The sequence below is a fragment of the Aspergillus sclerotioniger genome (genome assembly GCF_003184525.1).
Source record: "Aspergillus sclerotioniger CBS 115572 chromosome Unknown BO94scaffold_24, whole genome shotgun sequence".
In the NCBI taxonomy this organism is placed as follows: domain Eukaryota; kingdom Fungi; phylum Ascomycota; class Eurotiomycetes; order Eurotiales; family Aspergillaceae; genus Aspergillus; species Aspergillus sclerotioniger.
In genome coordinates this window covers 168,994-191,549 of record NW_020291014.1, presented here as the reverse complement: position 1 = coordinate 191,549, position 22,556 = coordinate 168,994, and the positions used below count along the sequence as shown (strand labels likewise).

General features: G+C 53.2%; 8 protein-coding genes across 8 annotated transcripts; 4 read left to right on the top strand and 4 right to left on the bottom strand.

Annotated features, from left to right (window-relative positions):
• The first annotated feature begins 303 nt into the window (after positions 1-303).
• Positions 304-3,957, top strand: BO94DRAFT_537637 (mRNA-binding ubiquitin-specific protease UBP3). Its single transcript, XM_025612312.1, has 7 exons — positions 304-400; positions 488-1,216; positions 1,277-2,020; positions 2,079-2,185; positions 2,266-2,428; positions 2,496-3,767; positions 3,821-3,957. The coding sequence occupies exons 2-6, from the start codon at positions 713-715 to the stop codon at positions 3,552-3,554; spliced, it is 2,577 nt and encodes an 858-aa protein (XP_025464759.1). The 5' UTR covers positions 304-400; positions 488-712; the 3' UTR covers positions 3,555-3,767; positions 3,821-3,957.
• An 896-nt stretch (positions 3,958-4,853) lies between these two features.
• BO94DRAFT_497683 (putative Na/H antiporter) lies at positions 4,854-7,438 on the bottom strand. Its single transcript, XM_025609329.1, has 5 exons — positions 6,914-7,438; positions 6,169-6,842; positions 6,034-6,116; positions 5,575-5,983; positions 4,854-5,521 (listed from the first exon to the last, which is right to left on the bottom strand). Exons 1-5 carry the CDS (start codon positions 7,029-7,031, stop codon positions 5,135-5,137), a joined length of 1,671 nt encoding a protein of 556 aa, XP_025464758.1. The 5' UTR covers positions 7,032-7,438; the 3' UTR covers positions 4,854-5,134.
• A 1,342-nt stretch (positions 7,439-8,780) lies between these two features.
• Positions 8,781-9,300, bottom strand: BO94DRAFT_177822 (RNA-DNA hybrid ribonuclease). The gene is made up of 2 exons (XM_025605951.1): positions 9,002-9,300; positions 8,781-8,940 (listed from the first exon to the last, which is right to left on the bottom strand). Exons 1-2 carry the CDS (start codon positions 9,213-9,215, stop codon positions 8,924-8,926), a joined length of 231 nt encoding a protein of 76 aa, XP_025464757.1. The 5' UTR covers positions 9,216-9,300; the 3' UTR covers positions 8,781-8,923.
• Positions 9,301-12,711: 3,411 nt separating this feature from the next.
• On the top strand, positions 12,712-15,360 carry BO94DRAFT_472136 (putative beta-glucosidase D; the record flags this gene model as incomplete). The annotated part of the gene is made up of 4 exons (XM_025608415.1): positions 12,712-12,808; positions 12,894-13,327; positions 13,397-14,783; positions 14,870-15,360. 4 exons carry the CDS (start codon positions 12,712-12,714, stop codon positions 15,358-15,360), a joined length of 2,409 nt encoding a protein of 802 aa, XP_025464756.1.
• A 202-nt stretch (positions 15,361-15,562) lies between these two features.
• BO94DRAFT_558760 (saponin hydrolase precursor) lies at positions 15,563-17,458 on the bottom strand (the record flags this gene model as incomplete). The annotated part of the gene is made up of 2 exons (XM_025614025.1): positions 15,563-16,021; positions 16,130-17,458. The coding sequence occupies 2 exons, from the start codon at positions 17,456-17,458 to the stop codon at positions 15,563-15,565; spliced, it is 1,788 nt and encodes a 595-aa protein (XP_025464755.1).
• A 502-nt stretch (positions 17,459-17,960) lies between these two features.
• Positions 17,961-18,868, top strand: BO94DRAFT_558759 (uncharacterized protein; the record flags this gene model as incomplete). Its single annotated transcript, XM_025614024.1, has 3 exons — positions 17,961-18,132; positions 18,178-18,182; positions 18,368-18,868. 3 exons carry the CDS (start codon positions 17,961-17,963, stop codon positions 18,866-18,868), a joined length of 678 nt encoding a protein of 225 aa, XP_025464754.1.
• A 249-nt stretch (positions 18,869-19,117) lies between these two features.
• On the top strand, positions 19,118-20,379 carry BO94DRAFT_471931 (Zn(II)2Cys6 transcription factor domain-containing protein; the record flags this gene model as incomplete). Its single annotated transcript, XM_025608407.1, has 3 exons — positions 19,118-19,183; positions 19,243-19,401; positions 19,444-20,379. The coding sequence occupies 3 exons, from the start codon at positions 19,118-19,120 to the stop codon at positions 20,377-20,379; spliced, it is 1,161 nt and encodes a 386-aa protein (XP_025464753.1).
• Positions 20,380-20,522: 143 nt separating this feature from the next.
• BO94DRAFT_177194 (uncharacterized protein) lies at positions 20,523-22,407 on the bottom strand. Its single transcript, XM_025605947.1, has one exon. It carries the CDS (start codon positions 22,153-22,155, stop codon positions 20,665-20,667), a length of 1,491 nt encoding a protein of 496 aa, XP_025464752.1. The 5' UTR covers positions 22,156-22,407; the 3' UTR covers positions 20,523-20,664.
• Positions 22,408-22,556: the final 149 nt, after the last annotated feature.

Below are 22,556 nucleotides of genomic sequence, written 5' to 3'. Positions count from 1 at the left end.
CAGGTGTCCGCAGAACCTGTGTCGAGATTAACAGCCTGATTAATGGTTGGACCATGCTAAATTTACTACCTACTCATCAGTCAGACTGGAAATCGTAATATGCAAGCTACCCAGCACGCACCATGTGCAGGGACTCTTATTGTTGTTGTTGGGGTTGGTATAACGCCCGGGCCCGGGGATCTGCCGCAGCGGAGCCTCAGGCACGTGCCGGCCGCCAAAAAAACATCATCTCCATCTCAGCTCCAGCAATCCACCCACTTCCCCCGGTTGTGCTGTCCCGGCCCTGTACCCCCCCCCCCCCCCTTCATCACCACCTCCCTTGGCATTTCTATTGGCCTTTTCCCTCACTTATCGGGCCCTCCTATTCATCCTTATATCTCCATCCCACGTTCTACACCAGGTTCGTACCACATCTCACCCAACCAGCTCTTCCCCGATCTTTTGCGCAACCTCCAACCAATGTCGTACACCACGCTGATCTTTTGAGACCACCCCAGGACGAATCAACGCCAAGCTTCGACTTACAATCCTTCATCCCAGCTTCCAGTGTCCCGTCCGGGGCGTTAGGATGGCTGCTTAGACGGGTGCACGCCCCCCAGTCTCGTTTCTTTCTCCTCTTGACCTCGTATGGCTCCCATTGAGGCAACGCGTGGCTAAATAGTCAAGGCGACTCTCCGACTGCCTGGACATGATGAACCATCATATGCCCGCAATGCCCCATGGGCAGCCACCCATGCCTACTCCTCGACGACAGCAAGATGTTCCTTACACTGCAGGCCCTCCCAATATGCGATCCCCTCCTGCCTACATGGGGTACCACCCCCATATGAACGGCCATCCTCCTCCGGCCGCATACTCGCCGCAGCAGTACCCTCATTGGTACCCGCCTTACCCTCCGATGCAGCAGCTCCCTCCACGCCCTTACCAACAACACCCTTACGGAGGACCGATGTTTGTGTCTGCCTATGGTCCCTCCCAGCCTATAATGGCGCCCGCCCATATTCCTCCCCCGTCTCTTCCTATGCAGCCGAGGACCTCCTCTCCCCTAAACACCATGTCTCCTCCAGTCGGAATTCCGCCTTTGCCGATTACCACTCAGGCGCAGTCCCCCGCCACTGTTCCCGTGCATCCTATACTGAGTCCTGCTGTGTCCTCATCCCCTGGCCCGGCGCCTGTAAAGGTTGCTCCAGCGCCCAAGGAGCCTTTTCGCCCACCGGTGAGTCATGCGCACCGTCATGCGCTCGGTTCCCCTTCTTTCTAACAGAGAAACTTTCAGCTTCCTTGGCTATCCGTTGCCGACCACCCTTTCCCTGCTCGAGTTCCAGGCAGACGTCGGAGAAGCCGCCTTCTCCATTCTTCATCTGTTCCAGTCGAGCTCCCTCCAAAGGAGTCCCAGCGGAATGACAAGCCTGAGCCACAAATTGAAACCAAAGGCCCGGAGAATGAACAGACACCGTCGGAACCCCAAACCCCGACCTTGTCTGCGGCGCCGTCAGTCGCGAATTCGACACAACCCACGACCCCTTCTTCAGTTGCTCCGAACCTCTCTGTCCGTCCTCGTTCACAGTCAAAAGGGTCCAAGCCAGCCGTCCCGTTAGTTCCTGTCGTTCCCGTCGTTCCTGCTCCTAGTACACCTCGTCAGGCGACCAAGGATGATCCTAGTCGCTCATCCGAAACGCCTAAATCGGCGAGTGTGAGCGGTGCGGCTCAGGAGAATGCGAACGAAGTTCCCCAGGAGCCGTCTCAGGCGAAAGCTGAGGAGACTACTAAGCAGGCCTCGCCTGCACCTTCGGCACCCAAGTCGTGGGCAGATTTGGTCCGATCAAAGGCTCTGGCTAAAGGAGCCAATGCTCCCAATGCACCCTCGACCGTGTCAAATGGCGTGATCAAGCCCAAGAGTGAGTCTCTTGCCGACGTCTTGACGAGTCTGGGAGAAGATGTCTCGCAGTACAGCGATAAGGTTGCGTTCCTCGAACCCAGAGGCCTTGTGAATACTGGCAATATGTGCTACATGAATTCTGTACGTTTCTGTTTGCGCTGAGCGTGAATTTTCACCCGCTAATTGTTTTGTGCTGCAGGTGCTTCAAATTCTGGTTTCTTGCGCTCCTTTCTACCAATTCTTGGAGCACATTGGGCGGAGAGCGTCCCACAGTTTTCATAGCGAATTTCCGATGATTGATGCCCTGTGAGTAATATCTAGCTTCATTTGTTCTGGTTCTTCTCGGGTTCTGCTATTACTCGGGACTTGGACTGACATGCCCGCAGGATCATGTTTATGAGAGAGTTCCGCATCATCGATGCCGCAGAAACCGAGGAACAGCTGAGGCTTAGGTTGAAACCCAACGAACTCGAGGAGTACGGCGAATCGTTCATTCCGGAGTTTGTTTATGAGGTGATTCGGCAATTGCCGCGCTTCCGAGACATGCGGGTAAGCTCCTCAATCCTAATTGAGAGAAAAACGCCGGGGCTAATGTGTAAATGCTGTTTTAATAAAGAGAGGTCATCAGCAAGATGCTCAAGAGTTTCTAGGCTTCCTCCTCGAGGAGATGCACGAAGAGTGCAGTCGCGCCGCAAAGGACGCCCCTGTAGCTTCCTCGGCCCCCGAGGCGGATTCCACCAACGAAGAGTCTGGCGATGGATGGCTGGAGGTCGGTCACAAGCAGAAAGCGGCCGTCACGCGCTCATCTGGACACATTGCTTTGGAATCGCCAATCACGAAGATCTTCGGTGGAAAGATCCGGTCGGAGTTCAGGGTGCCTGGCAACAAGACCTCCGTGACGTTGGAGCCTTACCAGCCACTGCAGCTTGACATTGGATCACCTGAGATTAACAACATCATCGACGCTCTCAAGGGTCTTACCAAACCAGAAAGCATCCAGGGAGACTTCAACTCCTCCCGTGGTCCTAACGTCACAGCTACCAAACAGATTTTCATTGAAAATATGCCGCCTGTTCTTATCCTTCACCTGAAACGGTTCCAGTACGATAGTGTGACCAGGGGCACTCAGAAGATCTGGAAGAAGGTCGGATACCCGCTCGATCTGGAGATCCCCCGCGAGGTCTTTCCGCCTAACAAGCGCAATATTATGATGGCACAGGGTGGTCTGCCCAAGTATCGACTCGTCGGTGTCATCTACCATCATGGCAAGAACGCCAGCGGCGGTCACTACACCGTAGATGTTCGTCGTCAAGATGGACGTGAGTGGATCCGTCTCGATGACACCGTGATCCGCCGGGTTCGGAGTGAGGACGTCGCACAGGCTGGGGGTGAAGAAGACCCCAAGGTTCTCGCGGCCGCGCTCGAGCAACACAAGCGCGACGGTCCCAACGCCAACATCTATGACCGTATTGACCAGGACGACTATGAGCAGTCGGATAACGAGCGAGGCTGGAGCCAAGTGAACGGCACCAGCGGCCACTCAAGCAAGAAATCCACCTCAGGCGCAGCCTCGGCCCCTTCTGGCACACCCTCCGGAGTCCGGACCCCCCTGGGACGGTACGGATCCCGGGATAACAAGGTGGCCTACTTGTTGTTTTACCAGCGCATCGCCTGATCGGGCGTGTTCTGGGGAGGTTGGGTCTCCAGAGTCGTTTGGTGAACCACGGAGAAAACAAAGAAAACCAGCACGCGCGAATCGTTTCTTCAAATGTATCTGCCCTGTCCCCCACAAGGTAGATGTCTCCACATGCCGACACTGTCCCATGGTCGGCCGAATGTGGTTTTGACACCTCATTAAACACGTATCAACCGAGTCAGCTCACTCAAGGTTCGTCTTTCGACTGCGCATGCAACATGGCGTCGATTCTGACGATCAATCAGGAGTCTGTGTTCTCACCCTCTGTCAAGGATTGCTGCTGCGAGGATACAACGGATCTGCAGGGAGATGTTGGGCGCTTTTTCTCTGGCTATCTGGACATCCTTCGCAGCCGCAGTCAACCCGTTGCATTTGCTTGCTGATTAGTTTTCGCTGATGGCGGGCATCCCTCAAAGCATTGTGTATTTTCCTTCTCGATTCCAGTTCTTTCCCCCGTTCCCTTCCGTGTTCTTGATGACATTTTCCCTGTAGCTTATCCATCCATCTCGCTTATGATCTTGTGTGTTCGCGGTGCAGTATCTGGTGAGATGTCGCTCTGATATATACCCCTAGTTTCCTCGCATAGCCCTTTGGTTTGCCTCGCTGACGCAGATGGGTGTTTTTGATGTGGCGTGGGCGGGTTTATAACGACTGCATGATTTTCCTTTTCCCCCATAGACATGTCTATCCAGAAAAAGAGGGCTGTGGTATTGGTCGGCGGCTGGCGTGCATGCGTGTTTGTTCGAGTGAGTTGGGAGGTGGGAGTTTGAGTTGCATTCAGTTAGTTGATAGCATTGCTCGCTCCCCGGGCATGGATTTTGGGCAAGCCGTGGTGCAGCAGTCCACGGACCGCTGGTTACTTTTCCTTTTCTTTCTCTTCTTTCTTTTCATCCCTCGTGTTTCTTTTGCTTCTCTATGCACACACACCAACACATACACACACCACCCCCAACCTTCTTTTCTGAAATCTTACCTTTTTCTCTCTCACACTATCTCCCTCTTTCATACTAATGACGAGATGTGGCGGTATGCAAGACAAGGGGGTCGTCAAAAAAAGGGCATGGTTTAGGGAGGGTATATCCTTTATTCTATTTTTCTTTCGTCATGGCTCGAAAAGCGTGTTTAGGAAAATATTAAAACTTTATGTTTATTTGGTCGCTCAGGATTCAACTGTCTGTAGGTGAATGATCAATCATGGTGTTGGAGAGGGAGGGCTACACGGTAAATCTGTCCATGGTATTTATCCAGGTTGACAAGTTATCTACATACTAAGATCTTCTGCATTTTGAGGGCTCATCTAGAGACAAGATGGTTATTGTTTAGTCTACCATGTCAAAGAGTTCATTCACCATATCTATTAAATAACAAGCAGGATATGGTGGACCTTGGAACATCACTGATCAGTAGGTAGAATCTTCCTTCCATAACATATAGCTTCCTCTACTCCATCTCTGGATCACCCTCCCACTTCGCCATCATCACTTGACTAGATGAAAATTCCGCGATAGACATCGTTCAATCCCAGCACATGGTGCCAATGGTTCTTATCCAATCCTGGTCTACGCATGAGTCTGAACTGGCGGTGTCAGGCTGCTGCTATCCGTACTGCTTTCTTCATCATTCTCCCGGATAACGAGGTTAACAGGCCGTGCGGGCTCCCCTGCATGTCCCGTCCCAATCTGCTCCTGCGAGGATGTGGTCCGGATAACAGACCGACCAATTTGGAGAACAGTGGGATCGGGGGTGTCCCGTGCATTATTGCCCCGTTTCCGATTGCGATTGGTAGTCGGCATTGTGCTTCGCGTCGCTGTACTGTGCGTATGCTGGATATTTGCTATGGGAACCGCGTCACGTTCCACCATGGTGCTGGTGCTGAGTGCATGCGAGATGGTTCGTGGAAGATGGTATCCAGCTTTGGCCAGGGGAATCGAGAGTCCATGAACGACCTGTATGGGGATTAGAAAGCGCCAGGATTAATCACGCTGACGGGCTGACGTACTATGCTGCAAATGACCAAGAACCAAACGATGACGTCAACGGCCTCGGACACTTTTTGGGCGTCTTCGCGAACCTTGCCATCGACGGTTATCTGATGCAGAAATTCCCGGCTGACCGACAAATAGAAGACTGCTCCGACCCCAATGGGTCCAAAGAATCCAACGAACGCTGCTTGATAGAAATGCTCGATTTGACGAATGCACTTGTGCATTGCAAAGATGATGGGCATCCGTCGAACTACTAGGATCAGGATTCCCAAGAAGATCAAGCGGTAGATGGGGATCACGTTGTTGTTAAGAAACGATGGCCATGGACAGACAGCGCCAAACCACATGAACACCGCCAAGTTCAGCAACATATCGATAGTGGGTTGCAAGGAATCGTCCATGGTCTCCAGACGAAACCAGTCACTGGCTGCATCAGCATCTGACCCAAAAGTCACGGGGTGCGAATATCTTACTCCTGCGTGAACACATTGCCGGCAACGAAGCAGGCTAGGAGATCGTCTGTCCCTATCATTCCACACGTACCCACGATAAAGAGCTATTTTCCAACATTAGTGGGGAGTAATGATTAGGTCCAAGGTTGAACATACAGCAAGAGCGATTGCAAAAACAAGGAAACTTTCTCGGTCAACGTAATGCTTCTCCTCTGCCCAGTGAAGCAGCTCGCGGGATAGCCACCCGACAGTGATCCCGTAGACGACACTCACGATCACTGTATAGACCCACGTTTCGTAGAACCAGAGGCCCATGGCCTTCCCAGCACCTCCACTGTACCCCTCGCCGCCCATACCGATGTACTTGAGGAGATACAGGCCAAAGAAGAGGAAGGGATATCCGAGGCCGTCATTGGCGCCTGACTCGGCGATAATTATGCGCTGCAAAGGACGGGGAACATTCTTGTCCGCGAATTTCCCTTTTACAATTGAATTGGAAAGCACCGGGTCGGTAGGGGTGATGCAAGCGGCCACTATGAGAGCATGAAGAAACGGAAAGTTTGGTACCATGGCCCAAATGATCAGGCTGCTACACATCCACATGGCAGCCATGCCGGGGCCCAGGAGGAGCAACAAGCTCTTCCATTCTATCTGCAGGTACCGTTTGGGGAGCTGCACCCCAGCGAGGACCAGCTGAACCCCGAGCACTAGACGAGTGAAATACAAGGTGATCTCTTCTAGGTTTTGCTCCGAGCCAAGCGCATACTCTTGGGGTCTTATGAAATTGGCTGCATGGGGAGAGAAGATAACCCCCGCCAGCAAGGAAATCACTGCACAACGTCAGTCATTCACTGTCTGAGCCGGAGGGAGCAGGCAGCGTTATTAGGAAAGTTGGACGGACATGCTTCCGATAGATAAAATCTCTCCTTGAAGAGGTAGGACACCAATCCGAAGACGGAGATGAAACCCCCCAACGTCGCACAGACGATGTTGAAATTGATTAACGACAGGGTCGGCATCTTGCTCCTGTGCTCCACAAGGTGCACAACGTCTATGGCTGTGTCTTTTTTGGAACCCCCAGCTTCTATCAGCTGAAGCGGGGCTGAATCGTTTATAAATGGGGAGAAGAATGACCTCCGGAACTTAAACGCTCAAGTATTTTGAGTCACAAGCACGTGTTATTCAACCATAATCTTATAGAGATCTCTGAGTGTAAGCTTTCCTGTCATCGGAAGAACTCAGGTTCTCCCGGCAGCTGGATCTGAAAAAAAAGAGAAAAGCAGGAAGAGCCCGACTTCGAGCCCGACAAGCCACGGGGGAAAAGGCGATACGAGACACAGGCGCGACCAGTGGCCTCCAGCAACGAAGGGATGCGCAGGAGTGGGGAATGCGAATGCGAATGCGAATGCGAGTGCAAATGCAAATGCAACGGGGAGGTTGCGAGAAGAAGAAGAAGAGAGAGTTTCCACTCCGATCCAAGAAAATAAAAGTTCCGGGGTTGGCCCATCCCGCTTCGGGAAGGAGCCTACAGTGCCTGGGTCAGCTCGGTAGGCATACTTATTTATATTCTAGTATGTCTACTCCTACTCCGGTTCTATATATCTAAGTGGATAGCATCAATCATTCCAGACTGCCATTTCTACGGGGGCTGAATTATCTATCGTTCCCACCCCCGGGAAACACGTCACATCCCGCCAGGCCAACCAACAACAACAGACAACCAATTGGAAAACAGAGTCAGTCAGTCTACCAGCATCATGGCCATCATCGATCCATATCCCGAAGAATATCCTGAGCGGTTCTTCGCCCGGGTTGCTCAGAAGTCATCCTCGTCCTCGTCGTCGTCCTCGAATGCCTCATCAGGAAGGTCTTTGACGGCCTCCAACGCCGCAGCCTTCTCCGAAACCCCTCGTTGCGCGCCACTCACCGCCAGACGATCGGCTGCCTCGTTGCCCGGGTGGGAGCTATGTCCCTTGACCCATTCGAACAAGGTCTTCACCTTCAACTCATTGCGTTCTTCAATCTTCGAGACTACCGACTCGACCAAGTCCTTGTTGTCCACCGGCTTGTTCCCAACAGTCAGCCACTTGTTGCGCCGCCACTTGATAAACCACACCGTCACGCAGTTGATCGCATATTGACTGTCCGTGAAGATGGTTACGTCCCGATGTCGGGGAGCAATATCAAGCGCCCGGAGGATTGCCGTCAACTCGGCGCGCTGGTTGGTCTGACGACTCCCTTTCAGTGGCTCGGAAACATTCCTGCTGGGAGAACTTGCGTCAGTAAAGAAAAGCTCCAACTGCAGGGTCCTGCAAATCGTCCTGCAAAAAGATAGGAGACGACAAACCTTGAGTCGCCAGGCCCAAAGTAGACCCCAACGCCCGCGGAGGCAAGTGCCCGGCCATTTTGCAAAGCGCTACCATCCGTGTATATGCGCAGCATTCCCGGTGGCCCGGCCGACTTCATCTTGGTGGCTGTCTTCTGGTCCTGTGATTTATAGACCACCTTTCCGGTTTTGGGATCCAAGAGTACGTTGGGGTCGAACCCATCCTCCGCTCCGGTCGGCAGAGGGCCCTCGCCCGCCTCAAAGGGGGTCCCCTCTGCATCCGCAGGGACACCGCTCATCAGTCCTGGTGCGCCGGGCAGTTTCGATAATTCAGGTGTCGTTCCGAACGTAGCGCCAGATCCCCGGCCCTCCTTGGCAAATTCCTCTGCTTCCTCCCGCGTCGAGAATTTCTTATATCGCGGCTTCGGAAATCCTTTGATCTGCTCCTGAGCCTTGGCCCAGTCTGTATAAACGCCGGGTATTCGACCGCGTTGGACACCGTAAAATCTCGTGGGTTCTGAATCCAAAGGAGTGCCGCCACGCGCAGCGGGAACGCTGGTCCCCGTAAGGAAAGCATTCGCCTCTTCATAAGAGGGGAAAGCCTGAACTGAAAGATTGGGTCAGTTCAGAAGACCGGAGACGAATTGATTTCGGAGAACCTACAGACGGCTCCCTTGTACCCCGTCACCTGGGTTAGACAATCGTTCCAGTCATAGTAAACACCTGGCTGATAGCCCGCCTTCACGGCATAGTATTTAGCTGCCGATGCCCGTTTGCGCTTAGTTCCGGCCGCCGATGTGGATGGTGATTTCAGACTGGGGGATGCTTTCGAGGCGGGACCCGGAGTGGGAGAAGGGGTGGTGGCGGTGTCGTTCATGACGTCGGCGCCGCGATCAGGCCAAATCGAAGGATGAGGTTGAGATAGGTCACTTGAGTAGAACACCTTTGGTAGACTCCAGCCGCGTGGATCGAGAGAACAGGACGCAGGAGTCGAGATTCTCGGCCTGCAGCTCGAAATGGAACGCCTTGGTCCCAACTTCGAAGCTGTCAGGCAAATCCAGCGCAGACGCGTGATGTGCGAAATCTGCTGCTCGTTGACCGGATCGGCTTACTAGTATTCTGTAAAATTGAAACTGAACGATGGGGGTGAGGAAGGAGGTCAGGCGAAGCCGAGTCTAAGTTTTGAACGAGAAGCGGGGGGGGGGGGGGGGTGGCAGCAGAGAGGTCGGGGTGCGCGAGAGGGAGGGGGGGGTGCTCAACCCATCCAGCAAATCCCCGACAATAGCGGCTGGATCCGATGTGCATTTCGAGGGCGTCCCGGCTGGCGTCGACGACAGAGACTCTTTTTCTGCAGGCTCGTCTTTGCCCTCCTGTCTAGAAAGCCATTCGAGCATTGGCAGATCTGTTCCTCATTCCTGATCAACAGGGACAAACAGACCTGGCTCGGATTGTGGACCCAACGGCGTCAAGGCATTCGGAGGGAAACATGGCCTGGGAAGTTTGAACCGCTAGTCGGCCTCGAGCCAATCTATTCGACATTGAAAATCCATCAACAGAAGTTCAAGGACACAGTGCCCTTGTTTGAGTGACCGCGGATTGTCTGATTGACCGCTGGCCTCTTCCAGCTGCTGGATCCAATGTCACGTGATGGATTGGCTGCCCGTGAGCCTGGAAGAACAGGCTCCCTTAGAGATCTTATGCCCTGTTGGCATTTATGCTGGCTCCAAGAGATACTGGAATAGGCTGAGCTTGAGGCATCACTCTCTGTCGTCAAAAGTAACTTTCAAGGGTCATGCATTTCCATGTAGAGGGGACGACTCCTTGGATAGGGACACCTGCGAGCAACTATATAAGAGTACTAAGAACCTTAGTACTCTGCGATGGTACTATTGCCTCATCTGGTCAGCCACGTCTAGTACTACTAGTAACAGTAAAATCTTCACATTTCCATCATTTTATGTCTAGTAGTAGTCATTCGTTAGTAGAATAACTCAAATATATAGATTCAGTGCGCGCCCACTTGGCGGAAATTGAGGCCATCTCAACACCATCATTCTCTTTTCAGATAGAGGTTCTATGGACTTGCTAATTCTTCGTTATCCGTGCAACTAATATGACCCGGTCATCCAAAAACTGCAGATGTCATAAAGTCCTATACTAGCAAGGCCTTACTTGCAATATTAGAAACGGAGGTTAGTACAGAACAAGGACCTGCCCACGTGCTTTCCCTTCTAGGTATGATTGAATGTTGTCGATAGAACCATCATATTCAAATACTTAGGTAACGTAAGGAGCAAGCTATGCCTGGGATAGAGCTTCCACGTCACCTACCTACCGTGTCGACTGTCGAGGGTCGACAGTGCGACACGCACTACGATGTGGAGAGCTGGCCCTGGTGGGGTATAGACCCGGCATTTGACGTCTCGGGAATATAGATAGATTTGTGATGCAGACAATCCCAAACATGCGTTTCTGTCGAAAGAGGCTCACACACTGGCTTCTGGAAAATTCCCACCCGACCGACAGTTGAGAACCACTACGACAGTGGTGTTGGGCATTGCTTCCATCACTAACGAGGATAGTCGGTACTACCTAGATGCCCATGAGATTGATTGAAGCCAGTGATTTATATCAGTTCGAGTTGTAGTTCTTGACGCATTCCACAAAGCGTAGCAAGACAAGATCAGCAAAGAATAGGGCACCAAGCACTCTCGATAGCCAGTTGAGTAGTTTTCGAGTTTTGAAAGGCGTTTCATCCTGCCGGGGCTCCGCCGGGTTTGCATCCTGGTTGTAAGGCCAAGGCACAGACCCCTGATTGGACCCCGTTTCACTACATAGCAGTAACAATAGTACTACAGGAGATCCAGGGTCGTGGCCTGTCTGTATCCAAAATGATGTACCGATGATACGAGTACGATACGTGCAAGGCCGTAGCTGAGCTGGTAAGCCAACCGAAGCAGTCCTCAAATCGGTATCTGACAATTTACATGACGCGTATCGTAACGTACTATTGCTTTGTAAGCGGCATCTCCACTAACTAACTATCTTGAAGAGTCCCCTTGAGTCTCCTCTCCCCTTCTCCACCTTTCAGGTCCAGCACCCTTCAATTCTCTGGCCCAAATCTTGAAAGAGAAGCTTACGAAGCATGAGAAGATGTATACTACCGTGGCCTAGCAGGCGCTTGGTATTTCCCCTGGGAAAATGGAAGCATCAAAGAATCGAGTCTTGGAGATCAGGAAACCTCTCACCCACTCACATTTCTGCTGTGTCTAAAAGCACTTACTGACTAGATTGACACCGGAATTCGAAACATTGGCACCAAAGCTCCTTCACCCCCACTCCACATAGGCAGACCTGGCAACCAACCAGCCAACCAACCAACCCCTTGGATTCTCTCAAAGAGCATAAGTCAGGACTGGTTTGACCTTATCAGTTCCTCGCGGGATTCAGCCCGAAGCTATGTCGAGCAGGGCTTAGTGAGGTCCCCTCTGTTTAGCCCTACTGGGCCAAGCATCATTGTTTTAGATGAGCCAAAGCTTGAAAAGGAGTCCCCTCAAACCAGGGTTCTTTGTGGCTGAGCTAGCCCCTCCCCCCAAGGGCTCTTAATGTCGGAGCAAACTGCCCTTCTCCACCAGAATCACTCTAGCATTGAGCGCTTTGATAAGAAGTCAGGTACGGATGCTGATGCTGATACCCACCATGGCCTGTTAACGAAGTGCTCAGCACTCCGATATCCAACTGTTGGCATTTGCAAGCGCTATGTACCTGGACGTAGTGATAATCCTAGTGCAATAAACTGAAACCGATCTACCATGGACGTTTTCCAGGTATCTACGTCGCCGTCGCAGACGCTAAGGCGACGCGTCACCCCGAGGTTAGGTCGGCATCGATTCTCATTTCTCACCGAAGGGGCCGAAGCTATCACGTCCAACGGAATACCGGCGGTTTCATGAGCTACGAATACCGAATACTTCGGATTTTCCGACTTGGCATGCCATCAGGTTGACAATCGGTTGTTGCAAACTATGGACCCCATGCAGACGCCAGGCACCCTGTCCAACGAGCACTCGCCTCAATGGTGGCTATCCGTACAAATTGTGGATCCAGCAGAATCAGGAACCAGCTAAATGAGGATGATACGGATCGTGCCGGGAACTTGCTCACTATGGATTGGCGCAGCTATTGACACAGCGAGCAGATGTTGCGTCCAAGTCACAGAGGATAAATAGAACGCGATGCCCGCCATGAATTAGGTATCTAGACGAAAATAACCATAGCCTGGTCTCATTCCTTTCTATTCGTCACTCTCTACTGTCTGTGTCGCTCTCTCAATTTCATTTTGTTCTTTCAATCTTTAATGACTTTTCTGTAATATGAAAGTTCTCTCGTTTATCGTGGCTGCGGCCCTCGTGGGTCTCACCGGTGCTTCTTCAAACTCCTCCAGCCTGGGGCTGTTGAAATCGGACGGCGGTAAGTGGCAAACTCTTTTCTGTATAATATCGCTGTCATATCAGATGTGGCACATGCGGTGAGTCAGTTCGTTGACGTTGTCCAGTGGCACTGGGAAACTGGGAATCCGCCTACCAAAAGGCCTCTTCTTTCGTCGCGGGCCTGACCACTGATCAGAAGCTGGCTTTGATCACGGGCAGCAGCATCGACTCCACCAATGGCAGCTTTACTGCACTCACCTTCCTTGATGGAGACATGGGTCTTCAGGACTACTTCTATGTCTCTGCGTTTAGCTTGTCTTCAGCTATTGCTATGACCTGGGACCGCGATGCCATTTATGACCAGGCTAAAGCGGTCGGCTCTGAATTTTACAACAAGGGTGTCCAGGTTGTCGCTGGTCCTACGTCCCAACCCCTAGGACGCACGCCATGGGGAGGTCGTAACGTTGAGGGTTTCGGTCCTGATCCTTATCTTAACGGATTGGCTACGGGTCTGACCACAAAGGGATATGTTGATGCTGGCGTCATTCCAGGTGCCAAGGTGAATCGAGAACGCCGTAACCCCTAGATGCCTGATCATTTACTGACATCGTACCGCATCACCTCATAGCACTTTCTTCTGTACGAACAAGAAACTAATCGAACCGGCGGTATGGGTGGCGGCATGGGTGGTGGTGGTGGGGGTCCAGGTGGGTTTCCAGGAGGCGGTGGTATGCCTTCAGGGGGAAGGGGGCCTGGATCTTCGAACTCTTCGTCGATAGGTTCCCGGCCTACCGGATCAATGAGCCGTCGTGCTGCCGGCTCCAGTTCGAGCTCGGACTCTGCACCATACTCTTCCAATGCCGATGACAAGACCCTACACGAAACCTACCTCTGGCCTTTCTACGATGCAGTCCATAATGGCCTGGGCGCCGTGATGTGTGCGATGACCAAGGTCAACGGCACTCTAAGCTGCCAAAACTCTGACTTGTTGATGAAGCATCTGAAGACGGAGCTCGGCTTCCCAGGCTTAGTCTGGCCCGACATGAATGGCCAGAGTGGTGCTTTGGAGTCCGCTGTCGGCGGGGAGGACTACGGTTCCAGTAGTATCTGGAGCACTTCCACCATAGAAACCCTGCTGTCCAATGGCTCCCTGAGCGAGGCCCGCTTGGACGATATGGCCATTCGCAATATGATGGGCTATTACTATGTCAATTTGGACAATGGTCTCCAGCCGGACCATCAAGATGAAGATGCGTACGTGGACGTGAGAGGCAACCACTCGAAACTGATTCGCAAGAACGGAGCCAAGTCGATGGCCCTGTTGAAGAACAATAATGCTCTCCCCCTGAAGAAGCCCCGCGTGATGAGTGTTTTTGGAGCCCACGCTGGCCCTGTGATGGGAGGGCCTAACATGGCTATGAACGTCCAGGGGTCGGGACCGACGTACCAGGGCCACTTGGCCTCCGGCACCGGGTCTGGCCAGGCCTCCTATCCCTACCTGGTGGCACCATATGTTTCACTGACCAACAAGGCCAGTGAAGGTGGTACCATGATGCGGTGGATCCTCAATGATACCTATAGCTCTTCTAGTGGCTCCAGTTTGATTATGGAGGGAACTGATAGCACCGCCGTGGCAGCCTCCTATACCAACTATGCCACCAACGCGGATGCCTGTCTCGTCTTCCTGAATGCTCTTTCCGGCGAGGGTGCCGATCGCACCGAATTGTATAATGACGACCAGGATACCATGGTTAACACCGTCGCTGATAACTGCAACAATACTATCGTTGTGATTAACGCCGTCGGCCCGCGTTTGATGGACCAATGGATTGAACACGACAATGTCACCGCTGTCCTCTACGGATCCCTCTTGGGTCAGGAGTCTGGTAACTCCATCATCGATGTTCTCTACGGAGATGTGAACCCGTCTGGCCGCCTCACCTACACCATCGCTAAGAATGAGAGTGACTATAACGTCAATCTCTGCTATACTACACAGTGCAACTTCACCGAAGGTACGAAACCAAGCAGGTCACGCAGCGTGACATACTGTGATGCCTACACCCCCTACATCTTGCAAAAGCTAACTCAGCCCACACAGGTGTCTACCTCGACTACCGTTACTTCGACGCCTACAACGTTACCCCGAGATACCCCTTCGGACACGGTCTCTCCTACACCACCTTCTCCTACTCCGACCTCACCATCGAGAAGCCTTCCAACCTCTCCAAATACCCCACTGGGGAGCAGACTATCGGCGGCCACAGCGATCTCTGGGACAACGTGGCCAGCGTCTCCGTGGAAATCGCTAACACCGGTTCTCTGGACGGCGCTGAAGTTCCCCAGCTTTACCTCGGATTCCCCAGTTCTGCAAAGCAGCCCGTCCGCCAGCTCCGTGGTTTTGAACGCGTTGAAATCGCCGCCGGGGACAAGACCAAGGTTACCTTCAAGCTGCGCCGCCGTGATATCTCCTACTGGGACGTGACAGCCCAGCAATGGCTTGTCGCTGCAGGCAACTACAAGGTCTACGTAGGCGCAAGCTCTCGTGACCTGAAGCTGAACGGGACATTTACCGTCCAAACCTCTTCTTAGTTATAGCATTACAATTCTAATAAAAGAGGGCTCGTTACCAGGCGATGGCCTGGACATTATTCAACTGTTATATTTGATTATTCCACCACGGTCCCAACGGAGACTCTTCACTGTTATTCCCCTCATAGACGAACACAATACGTAACACCAAAGAACGAAACCTCTGCTATCTGATAGTCATCCTTCATACCAGACATTGAGCTCAAGAATAATTGAGGGGCTGCTCATAGACCACCCCATCGACCGTGGTAGTCAGTGTCCCGTTGGCGCGGAAGATATTCAACATGGCGTCGTCTTCGACCTGGAACCCACCGGGTCCGGTGGTCTTGGTACTAAACGTCAGGCCGGTGGCCGTGAGATTGGAGTACCAGTTCAGTCGAGCCATGGTGGTCGACTGGGGCGTTGACTGGACGGACTCGGATCCGTGAATGAAATGCATGCCATCATCGGAGAAGTTCGAGTAGCGCACCGCCACGAAGTTGATGGCGGATGTTACCGGGTCCTTGCGGATGACCACCTGGGCAGACCCGGAGATCTGGCCGTACAAGGTGAAATTGCCCTCAGGGGGCACGGCCATGGTGGGCGCGACGCCCCCCGAGACATAGGGTACGCCCCAGGGCACCTCGTCCGGGACAGGTGCAACGGGAGGCAGCTGGTAGGGCTGGCGATGAGACAACCGGGCCAGCATCATGCGCGAGGTCCGGCCCCCCGGCTCGGTGGAATGGGGGCAGGGCAACGGGTTGACGCCACCGCAGGCTGGGGCCCTGACCATCTTCTGCCAGTACATGATGCGGGTGCCATCAGGCGACCATCGGGGATCCGCGCCGGCGTTCCAGTTGGGATCATTGATACTGCCCGGGCTGCCATCACCCGCCGCGTTGATCTGCTGGCCGTAGTAGTGATAGAGGTCGTTGTCACCCTGCGCGTCCAGCAGCCAGGGCTGGAAGAACCGCCGATCCCCGTTGTTGCGAACGGACGACACGGTGGTTACGGTCAGCAAGTCCACCACCGGGGGCACCCCACGCATGGCAGAGAGAAACATCATCCGGCCACTGCCCCGCGTGTCAAGAATAACCTGCCAGCGACCATCCGCCGAAACCCCCACCGGATCAACGTATTCCGGATGGGTGGTGACACGCCGGACACGGCCCGTTGTCAGATGGGCAGCAAACAGATCAACGTTGCAGGATTCCCAAGGGGCACCCAGATAGAGAATCTCCTCCCCACGGCCCGTGAAGCCCCGGAACTCTCCCATGGTAATAGCCTCCCGGTCGAGAAGGAGTTGGTCACCTTTGGTCTGATACAGCGTCTTTCCATTAGCCGGCGTGAGAATCGTCACATTGACCAGATCATATCGCGCACTGAGCGGGGACCCCGTGGCGGGGGCCGGATTGAACCGGAGACGTCCAAAGTACGCATATTCAGACAGCTGTCCAGCCGAGCTTACACCATAGGAATTGAAACCAAGATGCACACTATCGGGATGCAAACGCAGTTCACGAATCGTGCCTCCCTCTCCGGAGTCATCAGCGGTGTTGCTCAATCGGATAGGATATATATAGGTGTTGTTGGAGGTACATTGATCACTAGACAACAGCCCACTTCGACATTCCACAATATTATTCCCAACCAGCGCGCGGCGCCCGTCCGTGAAAGTCTGAGGATACACATCCAGGGTGGTAGTCCCGACTTTATGGGTGTCAGGGACACCACAGGTGAGACACTTCCAGGGATCGCCAGTCGAGAAGACAGACCCGTTAGTGCTGACCATGATCAGCTGCACGCCGGTATAGATACTGGCTGGATCCGGGGCGTTTGGGGCGCCGGTGAAATTGACGCTGGCCAGGACATAGTTGCTGTCCGGGGTGAAGCTGCCGCCGTTCAGCTCCGAGTTGCGACCCATACAACCGGTGCCATGAGGGTTTACTGTCCGTGTGCAGGCGCCCGGCTCGTCTGTAGCTACCACCGGTAGTAAGGGTAGTTCGACGACATCAATGGGCTCCAATGGGGGGATTTTGGCGTTTCCTGAACACGCCGCAATGGCTGTAGGCCCAAGGGCAAGCAAAACGAGGGAACAACCCGCAGTGATGATGCGCATGTTGGATGATGGAGGTGTGGGGAGAAGAGGAGAGAGCCCAAGGCACTGCCCACCTTCTTGATATGTATTTATAATGTATACGGAGTATGCATTATACATACTATATGCAGGGCCCCCTCATCTCCGGCCGGAACCTCGAAAACGGTTCTTGCAGGCATTTTCAGGCATCGATACACGGCCGTAATCGTATAGATAGTGGATAGAGGGCTAGCGTTTCTGTCTTCTGAGGATCTTTCCCGTCGCCCCACTGGCGCTAATTATTTAGCCTGATACTAGACGGCATTTTGTCCGCGGATGCACGGGCCACATCTCTGTTCCCCCAAGCGTTGAGACTGTCTATACGCGTTTACATAGTATTGAGTTTTATCAACATTGTATATCCTGAAACAAGGAGGAAATTGTGTCGTTGGGTATTATTTATAATGGCTCAAGCTCGCCGGATCTTTTCCTACTCTCCCGATCCTGCTTTCAAGTCAATTCGTGACCCAGGACAGACGTCTGCATGGCGAAGCTCGAACCCTACAAAGGGGGTGTCTACCTCTGGCAATATCTGCCTTCGCTGGCGGCCGCCGTGATCTTTACCATCGTCTTCATCGTCGCCACGGTATTTCATTTCATCAAGCTATCGCAATGGCGAGCCCGCTTCTCTCTTCCCTTCGCCATCGGTGGGATCTGTATGTGGTGTCCTCCATGAACAGGCTCGGCCGACCCCATTTCAGTTGTCGTGCTAACCAAAGCACCCCCTTAGTCGAGATTATAGGTTATGCTGCCCGCGCGTGGGCTCATTTTAACACGGGCAAAATAATGCCCTAATCGATTCAAAACGTCTTCATCCTGCTCGGCCCGGTGCTGTTCGCGGCATCCGTGTACATGACTTTGGGACGGATCATCCGCAACACCGGCGGCGAGCATCTCTCCCTAATTTCTATCCGGTGGCTCACGAAGACCTTTGTTATGGGCGATGTCGTCTCCTTCCTGGTCCAGGGTCGGGCGGCGGGATTGATGGTCTCCGGCAATAATGCGACACTCGGCAAGGATATGGTGGTGGTGGGCCTGATGATCCAGATCATCATGTTCGGCTTCTTCGTGGTCACCGCCATGATGTTTCAGATTCGCCTGCAGCGGCGTCCGACCCCTGGGGCCGTGGATGGACGCATCAATTGGCGAGGGCACCTGCATCTGTTGTATAGCGTGAGTCTGTTGATCATGGTCCGCTCCTTGTTCCGGGTGGTCGAGTATGTGCTCGGGGATACCGGGTACCCGCTCACCCACGAGTGGACGCTGTACACGTTCGACGCGCTGCTGATGGCACTGGCCATGGTGGCTTGGCTGGTCTGGTACCCGGGGAAGCTGGCCAGACCCGATATGGGGTTGGAGATGTTGAATCGCCACGAGCGGGCTAATGTATAATGTAATCGTTTAGACCGAGCATAACGGTTGCGTGGGTCGTAAATATAGTCGTAGTCGGATCTAGACAGATCGATATAGATCGATATAGGGCGTGGCATTTAAGGTTGAATCCAGGCCGGAAGAACCCATTTTCCCGGGATGGATCCAAGGATCAGTTCCATCCACCTTCCAGATCTCCCTTATCACCTCCGCGATTCTTCGGACCAGGAAGGTCGATAGTGGACAGGTCTCCTTTTCCTTCTCGGCGTGATGCCGCGCAGACAGCACAAAAAATCCCGGAACGGCTGCCTAGAGTGCAAGCGCCGACATATTAAGGTAGTGCTCCATGCCCCTAAGGCCCGGGAGAGAGAATCTAGAAATAACGAGGCCGACAGTGCGACGAACGGCGCCCCGTATGTGCGCAGTGTACCACCTCCGAACGAATCTGCGAATTCTCCGAGCGACATGCCCGAATTGTCCTGAGCGCGGCGTCCAGCAGGCAGACGCCTTCGTCCACCACCGGCACTCCTCTGTCGGAGCCAGCGGTGGCAGCGGTGGCGGGGGAGGAAGAAGAGGAAGAAGAAGAAGAAGAGCAGGGCTCCCATGAAGAACCCCCCGTCAACATGCTTCATGCGGAGCTGCTGTGCCACTTGGTCACCGAGACCCTGGGCTCCCTCAGCAGAGATAACAGCCATCTGGCGAGCTTATTCTCGACCGAAATCATGAAGTGCTGCTCCGAGGCTCCCTACCTCCTCAATGAACTCCTCGCCCTCGCGGCCACTCATATCAGCATCATCCGCCCCGCCCAGCAGGCCTTGTATCGCCATCATGCCGCGCAGCTGCAGAACCATGCCTTGAGATTCTTTCATGCCACGAATCCCACCCCCACTAGCACCCCCACAGCCTGTATGCCCCGCTTTCTCTTTTCCTCCATCCTGGGTATGCACACGTTGTGCGACACCCTCGTCTTCCGGGATGATGATTTCAACGTCTTTCTCGACCGCTTCATCCACTATCTCCACATACACCGTGGCGTGCGCGCCGTCATCGGCTCCAACTGGCGTGTCTTGGCCGAGTCCACTGCCCTCGCCCCGACCTTGGGCGACGCCGAATCGCGATTACAGGCCGATAATGCCCCCCTGGGCCCCGAATGTAGCCGACTATTGGCGCTCACCCAATCCAGCAATCTAAGTCCCTCTATTGCCGCCACCTACCAACACGCCATCGAGGCATTGCAGTTGGCCATGAACTCGGCATCCTCCCTCGAGCCGATGGGCAGCTGCCCTCCCGGTATTTTCTCCTGGCCCGCAACTTTGTCCCCTGAGTATGTTGATCTCCTCGCGCTCCGGAGCCCGGACGCGCTGGCGGTGCTGGCGCATTACGGTGTGGTCCTGCATGCCCACCGCCATCATTGGTTCTTGGGCGATGGTGGGCGGTACTTGATTGAGTCTATCCGCGAGTACTTGGGGCCCGACTGGGCGGAATGGCTGGCATTCCCGAATCATGCGTTGAGTCAGTCTACAATCCCTTAAGAGGAATAATGAGTCCCTAATTTCGGAGACATTCCACACGGGGAGTCTGCTCGATAGAGACTTTCTGAATTGGTCGGCAGAAGTCTGTGATGGAAAATGCCCTTATCCATTCATCCATTGATCGATCTAGCTGATTTGGTTTTTGACCGGGATGGAGAAGGTGTTCAAACCAGAATAGGGACCGCCACAGCTCTGTAGAAACCAGATTAGATCCAGCTAATGGAGGGAACCACCGGTTTCCAGCTATAATTAAACTTAGGGTACGTAATACAGACTAACCATCAGTTACATCATAGCCTGAACGCTGGGCTTCCCGGCCCTTGTGACCCAGCCAAGCAGCTCATCTTTCTCGAACTCTTTCATGGCCGCTAGCGGCAAGGTAATGCGGATCTCCCAAGGACTTTGCCATGGCTTTGCAGAGCTTGCGGGTAGGATCAGAGACATTCCATCTGTTCGGCTGTCGATAGTATCAAAATCTACCATCGGACCAATATTTGAGCCCCAGTCCCATGTGAATATATCCAGTTTTCGGAGGCTAGACATCTCAACGCTAGCAGGGGCAATCGAGAATGACGTGTAATCATCACATTCCTTCATACAGTCTATTATACCACAGATGTACTCGTCATCAATAGACCTGCATTTAGCCCGAGATCTGAAAGCCAATTTCAGGAGCGCATAGGCTATTTCTCCGTCAACATGGCCTCTTTTCTTGGAAACTTCAGAGGATTTCTGCGAAGCGGGAATCTCTTCCCAGTCGCACTGAGCTCTGGCAGCCACGACACAATTCCCCAGGTAGCTCTTTGGAAGAGGAGGCTGAAGAGTGGAGCGAACCTCCACAAGCCTCGACAAAGAGGACATGGGCGGCAAGTCGGAAGAATGCTTGGCTGCCGCTCGGCGACGTGCACGGGATGCGCAGAGCCACGTCAGAGCAGTAGCCACATCATCACTTGACATATTGTCATTTCCATCTAAGTATTCAGTAATACCATCGGATAGCTTTTCCCGTGGGTTTGGAGGACTTCTGACCAGGTCCTGGATAAGCTTGTTGCACGTGTTCTTGAGATAGTTGACCTTATCCGTATGCATAGCATACCGGCGACAGATAAGTGGCTCGGAATAGCCATTCCAGACTTCTTCACAGCTGATTCCATGATATGCCCCTTCCCAGTCAGATCTTTTGGGGGTGCTGGCTTCTTCTATTTGCCTCCTCGAGCGTTCCTCATGCTTGGGATCCGTCGGGAACCGCCTGGGAATGGCAGTCTCTCGATCCAACCCACGACAAAATTGAGATAGGGACCCCAAGAGTATGGTGACACCCACCGCATCCATCACCTGGTGATGCCAGCCGAGACACAGAACAACCCCGTCTTGCATGACATTGGCTTGGAACCGCACGGCAGGGATGGGGTAGGAAATAGGAACCTTTGTTGGCACATGTAGTAGTTTATCATTGATGACAGGCAGCGACATTTCATGCGACATCGAATGCTGGTGATGCTTGACCTGCAAGATTGGGTATCGAAGGAGGTCTGCTGCAGTCGGTGACTGGAGCTCTAGGATATTTCTCTTATACCCTTTCTGGACCCGAGCAACATTACCGGCCAAGAAAGGCCATTGGGCTACCAAGTGTGAAATACCGGTTTCAAGAGCGGTAATAGCCTCGGGGGGATGTTTAGGTTGAAAGGACAAGTAGAAGAGCGCATATAATGGTGGGACCAGGTGGTCAAGAGGGGTTAGGACATAAGGCTGGAATGATGGGATGTCGTCGGCCATTTTGTCTGTGGATAGCTTGCCCCGAGTGTCGTAGGGCAAAAGGAGCCTTTATAGCTAGCAACATCGCCATGGCGTACATCACATCAGAGCAATCAAACGCCTATAGTCTGGAGCGCCCAAGGAGTATTGTACACGAATGATGGCATTTCAGAACCTTGAATACCAGAGGGCAGGTTATGTGTAGAAGGCTCTGAGTTGAAAGCAGGTTTCACCAAGTTTCGATGGCAGTCCTGCTATTGTGGCATGTCGTTCTTATGTTAGCAGTGGCAATGGACCGATCACCTGGGGATGAAAATCCACTTGCATCCATTGGTTAGCTCAGGTCCCACACTAAGCCCATGTAGACGATCTCTGGAATAAGCTTCCGATCCAACTTTGCCGATTGGCGTCATTGTTGGTGA

Excerpts from the sequence above, each read along its gene's own strand:
- BO94DRAFT_177822 (XM_025605951.1), bottom strand. The coding sequence starts at position 9,215 with ATGAACGACACCGCCACCACCCCTTCTCCCACTCCGGGTCCCGCCTCG.
- BO94DRAFT_497683 (XM_025609329.1), bottom strand. The coding sequence starts at position 7,031 with ATGCCGACCCTGTCGTTAATCAATTTCAACATCGTCTGTGCGACGTTG. Across the intron at positions 6,117-6,168 it reads TTTTTGCAATCGCTCTTGCT|CTCTTTATCGTGGGTACGTG; the intron begins GTATGTTCAACC and ends GTTGGAAAATAG. Across the intron at positions 5,522-5,574 it reads TCTTGGTCATTTGCAGCATA|GTCGTTCATGGACTCTCGAT; the intron begins GTACGTCAGCCC and ends ATCCCCATACAG.
- BO94DRAFT_177194 (XM_025605947.1), bottom strand. The coding sequence starts at position 22,155 with ATGGCCGACGACATCCCATCATTCCAGCCTTATGTCCTAACCCCTCTT.
- BO94DRAFT_537637 (XM_025612312.1), top strand. The coding sequence starts at position 713 with ATGCCCCATGGGCAGCCACCCATGCCTACTCCTCGACGACAGCAAGAT. Across the intron at positions 2,021-2,078 it reads ATATGTGCTACATGAATTCT|GTGCTTCAAATTCTGGTTTC; the intron begins GTACGTTTCTGT and ends TTTGTGCTGCAG. Across the intron at positions 2,186-2,265 it reads TTTCCGATGATTGATGCCCT|GATCATGTTTATGAGAGAGT; the intron begins GTGAGTAATATC and ends ACATGCCCGCAG.